The 18,500-nt window shown below is 42.6% G+C and overlaps 1 protein-coding gene across 2 annotated transcripts in view; it reads right to left on the bottom strand.

Annotated features, from left to right (window-relative positions):
* The window catches only part of IRAK2 (interleukin 1 receptor associated kinase 2), a 64,086-nt gene that overhangs the window by 9,868 nt on the left and 35,718 nt on the right, over positions 1–18,500 (bottom strand). For both annotated transcript variants that reach the window (XM_078442764.2, XM_078442763.2), the window contains 4 exons: positions 16,278–16,392; positions 9,659–9,768; positions 7,477–7,672; positions 3,973–4,035 (listed from right to left, as the gene is read on the bottom strand). In XM_078442764.2, the coding sequence (XP_078298890.1) occupies positions 3,973–4,035; positions 7,477–7,672; positions 9,659–9,768; positions 16,278–16,392 (484 nt within the window). The remainder of the gene's footprint in view (positions 1–3,972; positions 4,036–7,476; positions 7,673–9,658; positions 9,769–16,277; positions 16,393–18,500) is intronic.

The raw sequence follows: 18,500 nt of genomic DNA, 5'->3' as shown, positions 1-18,500 counted from the left end.
GAGCCACCCAGGCACCGCTCTAAGTCACTATTTTTGGTACTGTTTTAGGTACATATGACTCAACCTTCACTAAAGCCCCTTAAGTAGGTACTATTTTTTTTTTTTAAGTTTTTTTTTATTTTATTTTTGGGACAGAGAGAGACAGAGCATGAACGGGGGAGGGGCAGAGAGAGAGGGAGACACAGAATCGGAAACAGGCTCCAGGCTCCGAGCCATCAGCCCAGAGCCTGACGCGGGGCTCGAACTCACGGACCGCGAGATCGTGACCTGGCTGAAGTCGGACGCTTAACCGACTGCGCCACCCAGGCGCCCCAAGTAGGTAATATTATCTATCCCAGTTTGCCAATAAGAAAATGTAAGCTACAAGTTTTTTTTATTCATTCATCTACTTATTGCCAAAGATGGGATTAAACTATAAAAGTATTCTGAACTTGCTTTTTTCACTTGGAGATATTTTCCTGTCAAAACATACGTGTCTTTCTCATTATTTAAAAAAAAATTTTTTTTCATTTATTTATTTTTGAGAGGCAGAGAGAGCACAAGTGGGGAGGGGCAGAGAGAGAAGGAGACAGAATCCAAAGCAGGCTCCAGGCTCTGAACTGTCAACACAGAGCCCGACGCGGGGCTCGAACTCACAAACAGAGATCATGACCTGAGCCGAAGTTGGATGCTTAACTGACTGAGCCACCCAGGCACCCCTCTCATTATTTTTTTTTATAAGATGTTTATGTTAGCTTTATTTGGAAGTGCCAAAACCTGGAAGTGGCCCAAATGTCCAACAACTGGTGTTAAACAAATGGTCATACATCCATACATTGGAATATTCCTCAGCAAGAAAAGGAATGAACGACTAGTATGCAAAATAGCATGGATGAATCTCAAAAGCACCACACTAAGTGGAAGAAGACAGAAACAAACAGGTACACACTCTATGATTCCATTTATCTGATATTCCAAAAAAGAACTATGCAGTCAGAAATTAGATCAGTAGTTGCCAGGGGCTGGAAGTGGGGAGAAGGCATTGACTGTAAAACTGCACAAGGGAATTTTCTGGAATGATGGAAATACTCCATATCTTGATTGTGGTGGTGTTGGTTACATAAATGTCTACATTTTCTAAGACGTACACCATTCTATACGCCTCACAAGTGTGAATTATACCTCAACAGAAATGAATGCACATGTCCACAGTGAGACCCACATACAACAGTACCTAGCAGCTGTATGTGTAATGATCAAAAACTGGAAACACCCCACATGTCCATCAACAGGTGATGGGACAAACAGTGGCACATGTCTGCAAAGGAACATTACTCAGCAAAAAGAAACGAACCACTGACACAAAGAACATGGATGTATCTCAGAATAGCCATGCTGAGTGGAAAAATCCAGACAAGAGTACTCTCTCTATGATTTATTTTGTATGAAAGTCCAGAAAATGGAACCTTGTACAGTGACAAAAAGCAGATCAATGGCTGTGGGGGATGGCAGGGGCTGGGAGGGATGGGCAGGGAGGATTACAAAGGGGAAGAGGTAACTTCTGAGGTAGTAGGCACAGTCATGAGCTTGGCTTGGTGATGATTTTGCAGATATATACATATGTCAAAATTTATCACATTATACACTTTGTCCTCATTACTTATAAATATTTATAAACTTATGTTCATGAACTTATTTATGAATAACTTCATGGAATTTCCACGGTGTGTGATTATACTGTCATTTCTTTAACTACCTCCCAGTTGACACATATTTCACTTGTTTGCAGCTCTTTACTAACATAAATAATGCTACAATCAACGTTCTTGTCCATCTGTCTTTCCTCCCTTGTATGTGTGTGTCCCTATGTACAAGTGAAATTGCTGCATCAGAAGGCACGCCCATTTTAAATTTTGATGGAAACCACCTAATGACCTCCGAAAACACTGTGGCCAGAAACACTCCCCCGAGGGTGAAGGAAAGGCCAGCTTCCTCCTACCGTGGACCACACTAGGTGTTACCAGCTTTCATCTCTGACCCAAATCTTAAATACATGTGCAATCTTAATTTTTTTTAATTAAGATTTTTAAAAAATTATACCCTCCACATTTTTATAAAGTAACCTCTATGCCCAACATAGAGCTTGAACTCATGACCCCAATATCAAGAGTCTCATGCTGTACTGAGCGAGCCAGCAGGCGTCCCTTCCTCCACATTTTTAGAAACCATTAACAAAAAATGCCTTCCAGAAAATTTTACATAAATGTCTCAAAAAGCTCCTTCTCCTGTGACATTCATCCAGGGAGACCCAGAGGACTGCTAGGGAATTCACTTCACGAAAACTGTCAGAATAGCCAAAGTATGGAAATAGTTCAAATGTCCATTGATGGGTGAATGGATAAAGAAGATGGGGTACATATATATGCAATGGAGTATTACCCGGCTATCAAAAAGAATGAACTCTTGCCGTTTGCGACTACGTGGGTGGAACTGGGGGGGTATTATGCCAAGCAAAATTAGTCAGAGAAAGACAAATATCATATGACTTCACTCATATGAGGAATTTAAGATACAAAACAGATGAACATAAGGGAAGGGAAGCAAAAATAATATAAAAACAAGGAGGGGGACAAAACATAAGAGACTCTTAAATACACAGAACAAACTGAGGGCTGCTGGAGGGGCTGTGGGAGGGGGGATGGGCTAAATGGGTAAGGGGCATTAAGGAAGACACTTGTTGGGGTGAGCAATGGTTGTTTTACGTAGGGGATGAATCACTGGCATCTACTCCTGAAATCATTATTGCACCATATGCTAACTAACTTGGATGTAAATTAAAAAATAAAAAGATAAATAAAATGCAGAAAGAAAAAAAGAAAAGAAAGAAAGAAAAGGAAAAGAAAAGAGAAAAGAAAAGAAAAGAAAAGAAAAGAAAAGAAAACTGTCAGAATAGGAGAAACCACCTCAAATTGCCCCACACCTACCTGAAATTGCCCTGAAACCTACCTCTGTGCAGTATCTGGGGCTCGGTGGCCCAAAAGTGGCAGAGCTTGGGGGGATCAGCAAAGGGAGAAGTCATGGCTTCCTGTGTGTAGGAAGGCCTTCAGCCCCCCACCCCAGGGCCCAGGGGATGCTTTTGGGGCCCAGCCACAAAAAACCAACTGCTCTAATGGCCTCAACATCAAGTCAGGAAAGGTGCTCCCCTCTCAAACTGATGAAAAGGATTTGGAACTCTGCAGAAAACATGGGTTCAAATCCCAGTTCTACCACAGATCTCACTGGGGGGCATGAGACAAATCTCTTCACCTTGGCCTTAGTTTTCTCATCAGAAAAATGGGGATGATAATAATCTTGAATTCATATGGTTGCACTGTCACGAAAATTAAACAGTCAGCCGAGTGTCGGGGTTAAGAACTCAGGATCTGTAGTCCAGAAAGACCTGACGTGGAAGTCCAGCTCTGACACTTAGTAAAGCTGAAATCTCAGGCAAACCTCAGAGCCCGCTTTTCTCAAGTGTGGGTGAACGCAATGACCCTAGCAATCTTGTGGCGGTTTTGAGATGACTTAGAAAGATAATATATGCAAGGTGCCAAACACAGAGTCTGGCTGTGCTGTTATATTTTTGAAATTACACTGTATGTATATACATAGGAATGCTAATTCTTTGAACCCTCAAAATGGAAATTATTGTTTTTATTATATAAACCCATTTAAGAGGGCTGAAATTCACTTTTACCAACTTGAAAACAAATCCTATTTGACTGCCAGATGTGTGGAGAGAAGAAATGGGTTTCCCCTAAACATTCTGAGTTCTCTTATCACAAAAAATAAATTCTTGGCTGGCTGGTAAGTAGGGGAGAAGTTAAGGTTACTTTGCAGATCAAACCCTAGACTGAGGCCTCATAACCATCTGTAAAATGGGTACAGTAGAGGTCTCTGCCCTCCGGATCCCTCCCCTGCTAGCTGTGAGCCAGAAGTGACTGGTTCCCTTACCAGGTAAACTGGGCTTCGGTCATTATCCATTGCAGGGATGCCGGTGAGGACCTCAGCTAACACCTGGAGAGGACATGCAGTTAGCATTGTTCAGACACTCATACAGAAGTTCAGACAGCAGATTCTGGCCAAGAGAGACGATTCTTCTCAGAAACAAAAGCTGAGCTCCAGGCCTGGCTCTGCCATTTGCCAGGACAGACACTTGCCCCAAATCTGGAACATCAGAGTATCACTAAACACCTCCTCCAACTAAACACAACACCCAGCTGCTAGTAGAAGGTTTGAATAAATAGCAAGTCAGGAATGATGGAAAGCAAATATGTGTGTATTACCATGAGTTTTATATGCATATGTATATCCACATAAATATATATGTATATTTATATATGCATACTATATATTTATATATAAATATGTGTATACACATACTTATACTCACATATCTATCTATATACATATATGTACACATACTATTTTTAAGTCTATTTTTTAAGTTTATTTATTTATTTTGAGAGAGAAAAAGAGAGCAAGCATGAGTGGGGGAAGGGCAGAGAGAGACTCTTAAGCAGGCTCCATGGTGTCAGCGCTGAGCCTGACACAGGGCTCGATCTCATGAACTGTGAGATCATGACCTAAGCCGAAATCAGAAGTCTGATGCTTAACCTACTGAGCCACCCAGGGGCCCACACACTATATTTTAAAGATCATTTCACTAAAAAACCCATCCGAAGTGGTAAGTAGGCATTGCTACATCAGTCTCAGGAAAAGGAGGAGTCTGGGTATATATGTCTATTCTACACAGCATGTCTCAGCAGTATCTGTAGCATGTTTCTTCCTCAGCCTTTATTAACATTATTTGTTCATTAATTCACCCACGCACAGAAGGAGCACACCCCTGCACCAGTATAAGACACCACAGCTTTGACAAACCATGATATGTGTCTTATTATAGGGAACACCTGCTTTGAACAGAAATTCTCAGCAGACATAAGAGCATAGTGGTTAAGGGGTGTACGATCAGACAGGACTGCCTGGATTTAAATTCTGACTCTCTTCCTTTTTTTTTTAAGTTTATTTATTTTGAGAAAGAGAGAGTGTGCATGCACAAGCTGGGGAGGAGCAGAGAGAAAGGGAGAGAGAGAGAATCCCAAGCAGGCTTTGTGCTGTCAGCACAGAGCCCAATGCAGGGCTCAAACTTACAAGCCAAGAGATCACGATCTGAGCCAAAGTTGGAAGCTTAACCAACTGAGCCACCCAGGTGCCCCTGACTCTCTTCCTTAATCACTTAGGTGATCTTCAGGCAAGTGCCTAAAATCTGAGCTGGCATCCTATCCCCAGAGGACAGACCTGCAGGATTAATTACAGACTGGCAGGGGCCAGGAGGGGGCAGCAGAGGGCACCCCGTAGCAAGTGGATGGGAGCAAATTGAAATGGGATTCCCAACCAGCTCCTGCCAGGAAGAGAGGGAAGGACGAGGGGAAATGAATAAATAGACATTCACTCTGCCCCTTGTACAGACAGGCTCTGTGCTGAACCTTTTATGGAGATCATTCAGTGTTCACCAAACAAACAAACAAACAGACAAACAAAACCACTGAGAAATGCAGTGTTCCTAACTGGAGGAACCAGAGTTCAAAATCATAGTGTCAGTGGCAGGGCAGAGAAAAAGAGTGAAGGGAGCCAGTGGGCACTGAATGAATGAATGCATGAATGAATGAAAAAAAATTGTTACGTCAAGAGTTGAGTTAAAAATTCAAGGGTAGGGGTGCCTGGGTGGCTGGTCAGTTAAGAATCCGACTTTGGCTCAGGTCATGATCTCTCTGTTCATGGGTTAGGGCCCCACATAGGGCTCTGTGCTGACAGCTCAGAGCCTGGAGCCTGCTTCAGATTCTGTGTCTCCCTCTCTCTGCCCCTCTCCAGCTCAAGCACATGCTCTCTTTCAAAAGTAAATAAACATTTAAAAAAATTTTTTTTATTTCAAGGATAAACAGAAATCAAGAGTGAGGGTATAAGGGTAGGAATAATAACTACCACCACAATAATAATAATCTTGACATGTGCAGGGTACCATGCTAACTAGTTTATATATATTATCTTATTAGTCTCCATACCTATCATTATTCCATTTTACAGAGGACAAAACAGGCCCAGAGTTACAGGTGACCTAGCTGAGGTCACAAAGCTGAAAATAACTAAGCTGGGAATCAAACCTCTGCCCTTAAGCTCTGCACTGTATTGCCTGGTAGCCTCAGGGTTTAGTCCTGCTGGTTCTTAAGATGAGCAGGAGCCTGGCCTAGCCCCACTAAGCATCACTGAGCCACTGACCCCTGATGGGGTCAAGGAAACCAGAAGAGCCAATAGGAGACAGAAAGAAGCAGAATCTGATATATGGAGGTCAGGCTAAGAGCAGAAGGTGGCTCGGGGAAGGCACTAGTGCAAGAGGTGGACAGATAAGAGACTGGGGTCAGAGAGAGGAAGCTCAAAGTTCAAGGCTAGAGAGGAAGAGAGAGGGCAAGGTCTGAGAGGCAAGTGTTTGCTCTTGGCAAAGGTCAATCAGAGACTGTCACTTTTTTTTTCTCAGCCAGCATTTCCCAGATGGGGCTCCATGGGACACTGGTGCTGAAAGATACCGAGGAAACAAGGTTCCACAGTCAAATAAATTTGGGAAATGCTGTATACCACTTGCCCAGCTGTGGTGAATTCCCAATTAAATTAAAGGCTCATAACCATATTGAAGTCTCTGATTAATTTTGTGATAAAGAAATGTGCTGGACTTTACTTAACCCAGCATTTCTCATATCTATTTGGCCATAAAAGCCTTAAAACACATCCAACCTACAGAGATGCGAGGATGTTCCACAGAAATACTTTGGAGGCTGTTATAGTCAGACCATGAGCTCCTGGGGGAAGGACTGTGTTTTAGTTACATTTATATTCAGAGTGCCCAGCACGCAGTGATGATAGGACAAGATGGTGGCAGTGATGAGGAGGGAGGGTAGAAGCAGAGGTGGATACTAAATCGGTGGGTGGCTGTTGAACAGATGGATACTGGATGACTAAGTGAACAGATGGTTGGACAGATGGATGGACAAAGATGAACAGACAACTGGTTGGACCATTAGATGGCTGGCTGGCTGGGAATCAGGGCACTAAGGAGCCTACTAGAAGCTGGACACTCATGAGTAGCTGTACTTTAAGGGTCGGCAAACTTTCTGTAACAGGCTAGACAGTAAATACTTTAGGCTTTGTGGGCCACAAACCAAGTCTCTCTCACTTATTATTATTGTTATTAAATCTTTTATAAATGTAAAAGCTTTTCTTAGTTATAGATGGTACAAAATATGCCCTGGGCCAGTTTTGGCCTGGGGGCCATAGTTTGCCAACCCCTACTGTACTTTGATGGAATATATCTATGGGCTTCTATTATATCTTATGCTTACAAAGGAGCTGTGGGGAGAACAAATAGGTACAGGCCAAAGCCCAAGCACAGAAGGAAGCTCTTACTATTCCACAGCTGAAGATGTCCACTCGCTTTGTCAGCTGTCCCACCCTGATGAAATCCTCTGGCAGATATGCAGCAGAGGCCTGGAAAAGGTGAGTCTTCATCATGGTATATCTTGACCTTTTGTTGTCAGGACACAGGTGAGCCATTGGGTGAGCCAGCTTGGAGGTGAAGTTTTGGTCTAGCAAAACATTGGAGCTGTGGAAAAGAAAGCAGACAGAACTTTCTCAGTTTGAGCTGGAAAGAAGAGGTTGTCAAGGAGACCCTTTTGGAAAACAACTTTGCAGTAAGCAGCATTGGCCCCTACAAGTTAAGGGTCACTTAAGACTCTCAATCCGGGGGTGCCTGGGTGGCTCAGTTGGTTAAGCATCCAACTCTTGATTTCAGCTCAGGTCATGATCTCATGGTTCGTGAGTTTGAGCCCCGTGTTGGGCTCTGCGCTGACAGTGCAGAGCCTGCTTTGGATTCTCTCTCTATCTCTCTCTCTCTCTCTCTCTCTCTCTCTCTCTCTCTTTCTCACACACACACACACACACACACACACACACACACACAATAAATAAACTAAAAAAAAAAAAGACCCTCAATCTGGATTTTCTGAGCCAGTCCTGAAAGGGCAGGGAGTGGGAACCCACTCCCACCAGGAAATGAAGACAGAGCTAAGATTAGTTGTGCTGCCCCAGGCATGCCATTGGTGTAGCCAAAGAGGTGTGGCCTTCCTGACCCCCACAGATGTCAAACCCTCATCAACCTCAGTTTGCCAAGCCGATAGCCTATGAGGGCTTGGTCCCTTCCAAAATTGTTCCGACCCCAAGTTCTGGCCCAACTGACTCAAGTCTGAAGGCCACCGTCCTTTGTGACTAGTCCTGCCCAGGTCATGGGGAATAGGGGAAGCAATAAGAAACATTCTTGAGCCTAGTCATCTAATCTGTGGGAGTAAACATTCTCAGAAAGTACTTCAAAGGAAAAAACAAACAACAAACAAGAAAACAACTAAGTTACGTGTGTGAAAATTATCAAATTAACCCTAAATAGTTGTTTACAAAAGAAACATCAATTCTAATATCCACTATTAGGAGTGGTTAAGTAAATTATGGGTAAATCCTTCAACAGAAAACTACAAAGTCACTAAAAATGGTGAAATGCAGGGGCGCCTGGGTGGCTCAGTTGGTTAAGTGTCCAATTCCATTTCGGTTCAGGTCATGATCTCACAGTCTGTGGGTTCAAGTCCCACGTTGGGTTCTGTGCTGACAGCTCAGAGCCTGGAGCCTGCTTTGGATTCTGTGTCTCCCTCTCTCTCTGCCCCTCCCCCACTCACACTCTGTCTCTCTGTCTCTCAAAAATAAACATTAAAAATTAAAAAAAAAAAAAAAGGATGACAAGCAATAAAGGGAAATATCTGCCTTGTTTAAATAAAGGGGGAAAAAAGAAAATGTGAACTGGTAACCAAGTAACAGTACTCCCTTAAGGCTAAGACTTCTGTGAGGGCAAGGGCTGAAGAAATGGAGGCCAGGTGTAAGTCAGGGTGCCAGAGCCAGAATGACCTCTCACCCTTTCATTTCCTTTCTCGCTATTACAATTGTTTATGCAATCAAACAAAAATCAGGGACAAAAAAAGAGGACAGGGATCCCACTTGCCAAACACAGAACTTTGAGGAAACATGAGTTCTATGGTTTTGAGGTCAATTTTGCCAGATTTTCTGGTGTCTTCTGGAATCTCTCCCCATGCTTCCAGTCCCCAGACTGGTCTCTTGTGTTCTTGGGAGCATGAGATACTGGGTTGCACACCTACCCTTCAGGAAGATTCCCTGACACGAGTTGCTCTTGCCAACAGATACACAAGCAGGGGACAGTTCTCCAAGAAGACCCTGAGTGAAAAGCTCAAAATCCAGGTCCAGACCAGCTACTGGGTTGGAAGTAAAATACATCGGCATGTGAGGTGCTCTCTGGGAAAACACCAGCTCAAAAAGACGGGGTGACAGACGGGTAGTTCGTGAGGACAGCAGACGCTGATTTTTGAGACAGTAACAAAGAAAGACAGAAGAGACCCAAGGGAGGTGAGATGGGGAGAGAGAGCCACAGAGAAAAGAGGTGGGGGTGGGGGGAGAGGAAGGGACACAAGAACGTGTGCTGTCTTGTCCCCGCAGCACAGGTAGTCAGCAGGGTGCGGCCCACCTCTCTCACCTCTTGATATTGCCGTGGATGATCTCCAGGCTGTGCAGGTGCTCCACAGCATGAAGCAGCCCAGAGCAGATGCTGGCACGCTGGGGCCAGAGGAGGGGGTCCGAGCCACCCTAAGTAAAGGAAAAAAGAGGAGAAAGAGTCACACCTGTGTCTTTTTATTTTTTATATACATTTATTTACTTTTGAGAGACAGAGCACTAGTCGGGGAGGGATAGAGAGAGAGGGAGACACAGAATCTGAAGCAGGCTCCAGGCTCTGAGCTGTCAGCACAGAGCCCGACGCGGGGCTCAAACTCGCAAACTGTGAGACCGTGACCTGAGCCAAAGTCAGATGCTTAACTGACTGAGCCACCCAGGTGCCCCTATGCCTGTGTCTTTTTATTTTTTTTATTTTTTTATTTTTTGGATTTTTTTTTTTTATTTTATTTTTTAATATATGAAATTTACTGTCAAATTGGTTTCCATACAACACCCAGTGCTCATCCCAAAAGGTGCCCTCCTCAATACCCATCACCCACCCTGCCCTCCCTCCCACCCTGCCCTCCCTCCCACCCCCCATCAACCCTCAGTTTGTTCTCAGTTTTTAACAGTCTCTAATGCTTTGGCTCTCTCCCACTCTAACCTCTTTTTTTTTTTTTTTTTTTTTTTTTCCTTCCCCTCCCCCATGGGTTTCTGTTATGTTTCTCAGGATCCACATAAGAGTGAAACCATATGGTATCTGTCTTTCTCTGTATGGCTTATTTCACTTAGCATCACACTCTCCAGTTCCATCCATGTTGCTACAAAAGGCCATATTTCATTTTTTCTCATTGCCACGTAGTATTCCATTGTGTATATAAACCACAATTTCTTTATCCATTCATCAGTTGATGGACATTTAGGCTCTTTCCATAATTTGGCTATTGTTGAGAGTGCCGCTATAAACATTGGGGTACAGGTGCCCCTATGCATCAGTACTCCTGTATCCCTTGGATAAATTCCTAGCAGTGCTATTGCTGGGTCATAGGGTAGGTCTATTTTTAATTTTCTGAGGAACCTCCACACTGCTCTCCAGAGCGGCTGCACCAATTTGCATTCCCACCAACAGTGCAAGAGGGTTCCTGTTTCTCCACATCCTCTCCAGCATCTATAGTCTCCTGATTTCTTCATTTTGGCCACTCTGACTGGCGTGAGGTGGTATCTGAGTGTGGTTTTGATTTGTATTTCCCTGATAAGGAGCGACGTTGAACATCTTTTCATGTGCCTGTTGGCCATCCGGATGTCTTCTTTAGAGAAGTGTCTATTCATGTTTTCTGCCCATTTCTTCACTGGGTTATTTGTTTTTCGGGTGTGGAGTTTGATGAGCTCTTTATAGATTTTGGATACTAGCCCTTTGTCCGATGTGTCATTTGCAAGTATCTTTTCCCATTCCGTTGGTTGCCTTTTAGTTTTGTTGGTTGTTTCCTTTGCTGTGCAGAAGCTTTTTATCTTCATAAGGTCCCAGTAATTCACTTTTGCTTTTAATTCCCTTGCCTTTGGGGATGTGCCGAGTAAGAGATTGCTACGGCTGAGGTCAGAGAGGTCTTTTCCTGCTTTCTCCTCTAAGGTTTTGATGGTTTCCTGTCTCACATTCAGGTCCTTTATCCATTTTGAGTTTATTTTTGTGAATGGTGTGAGAAAGTGGTCTAGTTTCAACCTTCTGCATGTTGCTGTCCAGTTCTCCCAGCACCATTTGTTAAATAGACTGTCTTTTTTCCATTGGATGTTCTTTCCTGCTTTGTCAAAGATGAGTTGGCCATACGTTTGTGGGTCTAGTTCTGGGGTTTCTATTCTATTCCATTGGTCTATGTGTCTGTTTTTATGCCAATACCATGCTGTCTTGATGATGACAGCTTTGTAGTAGAGGCTAAAGTCTGGGATTGTGATGCCTCCTGCTTTGGTCTTCTTCTTCAAAATTACTTTGGCTATTCGGGGCCTTTTGTGGTTCCATATGAATTTTAGGATTGCTTGTTCTAGTTTCGAGAAGAATGCTGGTGCAATTTTGATAGGGATTGCATTGAATGTGTAGATAGCTTTGGGTAGTATTGACATTTTGACAATATTTATTCTTCCAATCCATGAGCAGGGAATGTCTTTCCATTTCTTTATATCTTCTTCAATTACCTGCATAAGCTTTCTATAGTTTTCAGCATACAGATCTTTTACATCTTTGGTTAGATTTATTCCTAGGTATTTTATGCTTCTTGGTGCAATTGTGAATGGGATCAGTTTCTTCATTTGTCTTTCTGTTGCTTCATTGTTAGTGTATAAGAATGCAACTGATTTCTGCACATTGATTTTGTATCCTGCAACTTTGCTGAATTCATGTATCAGTTCTAGCAGACTTTTGGTGGAGTCTATCGGATTTTCCATGTATAATATCATGTCATCTGCAAAAAGCGAAAGCTTGACTTCATCTTTGCCAATTTTGATGCCTTTGATTTCCTTTTGTTGTCTGATTGCCGATGCTAGAACTTCCAGCACTATATTAAACAGCAGCGGTGACAGTGGGCATCCCTGTCGTGTTCCTGATCTCAGGGAAAAAGCTCTCAGTTTTTCCCCGTTGAGGATGATGTTAGCTGTGGGCTTTTCATAAATGGCCTTTATGATCTTTAAGTATGTTCCTTCTATCCCGACTTTCTCAAGGGTTTTTATTAAGAAAGGGTGCTGGATTTTGTCAAAGGCCTTTTCTGCATCGATTGACAGGATCATATGGTTCTTCTCTTTTTTTTTGTTAATGTGATGTATCACGTTGATCGATTTGCGAATGTTGAACCAGCCCTGCATCCCAGGAATGAATCCCACTTGATCATGGTGAATAATTCTTTTTATATGCTGTTGAATTCGATTTGCTAGTATCTTATTAAGAATTTTTGCATCCATATTCATCAGGGATATTGGCCTGTAGTTCTCTTTTTTTACTGGGTCTCTGTCTGGTTTAGGAATCAAAGTAATACTGGCTTCATAGAATGAGTCTGGAAGTTTTCCTTCCCTTTCTATTTCTTGGAATAGCTTGAGAAGGATAGGTATTATCTCTGCTTTAAATGTCTGGTAGAACTCCCCTGGGAAGCCATCTGGTCCTGGACTCTTATTTGTTGGGAGATTTTTGATAACCGATTCAATTTCTTCGCTGGTTATGGGTCTGTTCAAGCTTTCTATTTCCTCCTGATTGAGTTTTGGAAGAGTGTGGGTGTTTAGAAATTTGTCCATTTCTTCCAGGTTGTCCAATTTGCTGGCATATAATTTTTCATAGTATTCCCTGATACTTGTTTGTATCTCTGAGGGATTGGTTGTAATCATTCCATTTTCATTCATGATTTTATCTATTTGGGTCATCTCCCTTTTCTTTTTGAGAAGCCTGGCTAGAGGTTTGTCAATTTTGTTTATTTTTTCAAAAAACCAACTCTTGGTTTCGTTGATCTGCTCTACAGTTTTTTTAGATTCTATATTGTTTATTTCTGCTCTGATCTTTATTATTTCTCTTCTTCTGCTGGGTTTAGGCTGCCTTTGCTGTTCTGCTTCTATTTCCTTTAGGTGTGCTGTTAGATTTTGTATTTGGGATTTTTCTTGTTTTTTGAGATAGGCCTGGATTGCAATGTATTTTCCTCTCAGGACTGCCTTCGCTGCATCCCAAAGCGTTTGGATTGTTGTATTTTCATTTTCGTTTGTTTCCATATATGTTTTAATTTCTTCTCTAATTGCCTGGTTGACCCACTCATTCGTTAGTAGGGTGTTCTTTAACCTCCATGCTTTTGGAGGTTTTCCAGACTTTTTCCTGTGGTTGATTTCAAGCTTCATAGCATTGTGGTCTGAAAGTATGCATGGTATAATTTCAATTCTTGTAAACTTATGAAGGGCTGTTTTGTGACCCAGTATATGATCTATCTTGGAGAATGTTCCATGTGCACTCGAGAAGAAAGTATATTCTGTTGCTTTGGGATGCAGAGTTCTAAATATATCTGTCAAGTCCATCTGATCCAATGTATCATTCAGGGCCCTTGTTTCTTTATTGACTGTGTGTCTAGATGATCTATCCATTTCTGTAAGTGGGGTGTTAAAGTCCCCTGCAATGACCACATTCTTATCAATGAGGTTGCTTATGTTTATGAGTAATTGTTTTATATATCTGGGGGCTCGGGTATTTGGCGCATAGACATTTATAATAGTTAGCTCTTCCTGGTGGATAGACCCTGTGATTATTATATAATGCTGCCTGTGTCTTTTTAAAGTCCCAACGAGCTCCTGTCTCTCCTCCAGACCTTCACTTCCTCTGCAACAGGGTTTGGCCAGCATGGAATACTGGCAGGGTACCAGCTTTAACATGAGAAGATCCAGATGTAAATCCCAGCTCAGACAGGCACTAGCTGTGTGACTTTGGAAAAGACACTCAACGTCTCTGAGCCTCGGTTTCTTCAGTTATAAAATGGAAATGTTATTAAATGTTAAACCCCTATGCTTTGGGATTGCTCTAAGGATTCAAAGGAGGATATGGTGTAGGAATATATGGTATGCCCCTAGCATAGTGCCTGCCACACAGTGGGTGCTCAATAAACTACAGCTATTTTTATCATGACTATAGAGTGGTAAACTCTGGAATTTTCCTCTAGGAGGGGATGGCTGGGAGAGGAGCTACGGAGCTTGTGTTAGCTCACCAAGCATATGGGCCTTACACCAACTTTATGTGTATTTAGGGAGACCTCACAAGGGCTGATGGGGATTGTGGGGTGAGCTAAAGCCCCCACCATCCCCAGGCACTGCCACAGTTGTTCTAAGACTGGAAGTCCAGGCTAAGTCACTACTTACTTTTCAAGTCTCGTCTTGGGTCCCACATCCTGTAAGAACTGGCCTTGCTAACAGGTTTCTCCTCAAAACCTCTGAAGTTTAGAGCCACATGAACCCTGTTTAAATTCCGGCTCTGACACTTGTCAGCTTTGTTCCTCTGGGCAAGACACTTTGCCTCTCTATGCCAGAGACTCCTCTTTTCAATTTCTTCAAGGTTTATTTGGTTTTGAGAGAGAGAGAGAGAGAGAGAAGGGGGGTGCTGAGAGAGAGAGGACAGAAGATCCAAAGCAAGTTCCGCGCTGTAGCAACAAGCCCAATGCAGGGCTTGAACTCACAAGCCATGAGATCACAAACTGAGATGAAGTCAGACACTCAGCTGACTGAGCCACCCAGGAGCCCCAAAGACTCCTCTTTTAGAAAATGGGAGATACCTCTTGGGTTGTGGCAAGGCCTGAAGGAGAAGCCTTTATCATGGTGTCTTGAACACAGCAAGAGCACAATAAAGCTAATGATCATTATTATATCACAAATAATTGCTTTGTCTGGTCTCTGTTAAGGAAAGCAGTAATCTCCTGTGGAATAAAATTTCCTCCTATTTGAAGATTTGACGGGAAGGAGGTTTGTTTGTTGTTAAAACTGTAAGTTTAGTAGGTATGATGCTCACATAATATGTGAAAGGCACAAAGGGTATGTAGTAAAAGTTTCTCCCCCTGTCCCATGCCCCAGCTACCTAGCTCACTTCCTCAGAGGTAGCCAAGACACCAGTTTTTTTGTATCTTTCCAGAGATAGTCCATAAATATGGAAGCAAATATATAATAGAATAGCATTCTCTGAAATCTTGCCATTTGCAACTATGTGGATGGAACTGGAGGGTATTATGCTAAGTGAAATGAGTCAGTCAGAGAAAGACACAAATCATATGACTTCACTCATATGAGGACTTTAAGAGACAAAACAGATGAACATAAGGGAAGGGAAACAAAAATAATATAAAAACAGGGAGGGGGACAAAACAGACTAAAAAATATGGAGAACAAACTGAGGGTTGCTGGAGGGGTTGTGGGAGGGGGGATGGGCTAAATGGGTAAGGGGCATTAAGGAATCAACTCCTGAAATCATTGTTTCACTATATGCTAACTAATTTGGATGTAAATGTTAAAAAATAAAAAATAAAATAAAATAAAAAAAGAACAGAGTGCTATACCTGAGATGCTATTGTAAGTTGCACAGGTGTGCTGTTGGCTAATACTGTTGATTTTTGCATTTTTATTACTAAGCAAAGTGGCTAAATTTTTATTTTCTCATATAAATTAATATTTTCTTATTTAATCTTATATAGTTTTCTAAAATTTTTTGAATAATCTTGGAAGCTTTCAAAAAAAATAGAATAGCATTCTCAGCAAATAAAAATCTGCTTCCTCTCTTTTGGGATGTGCACTGGGTGTTGTATGGAAACCAATTTGACAGTAAATTTCATATATTAAAAAATTAAAAAAAAAAAAAAAATCTGCTTCCTCTTCTCCCATACTCTGTATCTCTTAATTATTTTTCTTGTCCTATTGCATTGACTAGCACCCCCAGAACAATGTTAAATAAAATGAGTGCTATGGGATACCTTTGTCTTGCTCTTGACTTAAATGAAATGCCTCTTGTCAAATAATTTGTATAGGCTTTTATCTGAAGATGTTTAGCCAGATCTTATCTACCCCAACCTAAATTCTCTCTGGATGGCCCCTCTCCCATCTGGAAGTCCTTAAACCCTGAGTCCCTACCTAGATGCTACCTGGTCCTGTTCTCTGACCATGATCCAGCCCCTTACCTGACCCTGGAGTCTGTCCTGTAAAGAACCATTTGCCATATATGGGTAGATCAAGCTGTAAAACTGATTTCCGGTGCAGAAGCCCAGCAAAGGTAAGACGTTGGGGTGGCAGCATCTGAAATCAGGAATTAGTGCAGAGATGAGGAGTCAGACAGAAAGAATAACTAAAGACTGCTCCACTTCCTCACCTCCCACCCCTCTTCTGCCCCCGCTACCCCTCAGAGGCCACCAGTGGCTTCCCAGGTACCAAATGCTGTGACCCCTGAGGGTTGAGCATCAGGGTAGAGAGATGAAAACTGCCTGCCTTCAACAAGCTTGAAGTCAAGGAGCTCAAGCTTATCCTGCCTCACTGCTTGGTAGCACATAACATCTTAACCACCCCATCTTCTGGAAACAGAGGCTGAGAGGTCAAGGAACTGGCTCATAGTCACAACCAGCAAGCAGTGAAGCCAGGATCAGACCGCAGGTCTGTTTGACTCCCAGGACTGGGTTCTTCCTGAAATCCTCTTCTGCTGGGTTCTGAGTCACTATTCCCTCCTGACCCTCTTCCTACCTCTCTGACTGTTCTTTCATGGCCTTTTTCCCTAAGACCCTTCTCCTTTGCCTTCCTCTGAAGCGTAAGTATCCCCAGCTCATCATCTTGTTTGATAAGCTGTGTCTCCAGGGATCTCCCACCTGTATCAGGAATGTCCCAACGTCTCTCATTTCAGCCCGTCCCTAAGGTCCAGACCTGAATGTCTAATTGCATTCCGATGCTGCAGATTAGCAGTCTAGACTCAACAAGTCCCAAACCTGCTTCCATGCCCACGGTTATTATCTCAGCAAAGGGCACCACTATCCATCCAGTTTCGTGGAAACCCTCCTACCTCCCTATCTAATTAGTCAGCATTCACCATCATAAATAGCTTTCCAACTGTCCCCTTCATTCCTCCCTCCTCTGCCTTGAGTTAGGCCCTGATGGATACTCCACAGGACTATTGTAATGGCCTCCTATCCAATCCCTCTGCCCTCCCCCACTTCCCCAGGCCATGCTACTGCACGTTTCACACTCATGAGAGTCATTTACACTCAGTCCCTTCCAGACCCTAAACTTCCCCAAGGCAGGGGCTGTGTATTCTTCACAACTGTACTCTCTAGAGCCAAAAAAGGGTCTTGACAACTCAACATTTGCCCACTCAGTGAAGGAGTATCTGCCAACTCAAGAAAAGCACTTTGCCAAAATGGGAAGGGGAATTATACTTTCATCTTTTATTAAATGTTTTTATTTATTTATTAAATATTTTATATTTATTAAATGTGTTTATTCACACACATATATGAGTACAGAAAAGATTAAAGAAAATATATCAAAATACGAACACAGTAGTAGTTATTTATAGATGCTATGGAAAACAGGTGATTTCTGTTTCCTTATTTCTGATTTTCTTTTTTTCTTTCCTTTAAGTAGGCTCTGCACCCAACGTGGGGCTTGAACTCACGACCCTGAGATTAAGAGTCGTGTGCTCTACCAACTAAGCCAGCCAGGCGCCCCTGATTTTCCTTATTTCTTAAAATACTCTCCAGTAATCATGCATTACTCGCCCAAGGCTACACATTGGCAGAGGAAACCCCGACAGTGACTTGCCAAGGTTGAATGACAGCTGGCGTCCAGAGCATGACAGGTGCCCAATACGCATTTGTTAAATTCATCAGTGACGGCAGAGCCAGAATGAGTCTTCCTAGGTCCTTCCCCTTTTCTTTCCCAATCCCCACCCAGCTCTGTGACAGGCAGGCTCACTTCACTTCTCAGCCTCAGTTTCCCATCTGTAAAAGGAGCAGGTTTCAGGATGACTTTTGAAGGCCTTTATTGTTCAAGACTAGAGGTCAGCAAAATATCTCTGTAAAAGGCTAGATAGTAAATATTTTAGACTTTATAGGCCATATGGTCTCTGTTGCAATTACTCAGCTGTACTCTATCATACAAAAACAGCCACAGAGAATACAGAAATAGGTAAGTGTGGCTGTGTCCCAGTACAACTTTATTATGGACACCAAAATCTCAACTTCATGTACTTTTCATGTGCCATGACATATTCTTCTTTTTCTTTTTTTCAACCATTCGAAAATGGAGAACCCATTCTTAGCAATCAGACCAGACAAACACAGGCACGGCCAGATCTAGCCCATCAGTCATCGTTTGCCAATTCCTGCTCTGGAGCGATACAGTTTTAAGATGGATTTGCC

Source organism: Panthera onca, chromosome A2 (genome assembly GCF_046562875.1).
Source record: "Panthera onca isolate mPanOnc1 chromosome A2, mPanOnc1 haplotype 2, whole genome shotgun sequence".
NCBI classification, from domain to species: Eukaryota; Metazoa; Chordata; class Mammalia; order Carnivora; family Felidae; genus Panthera; species Panthera onca.
Note: the sequence above shows the minus strand (reverse complement) of the source record. Positions and strands in the feature narration are given on the sequence as shown.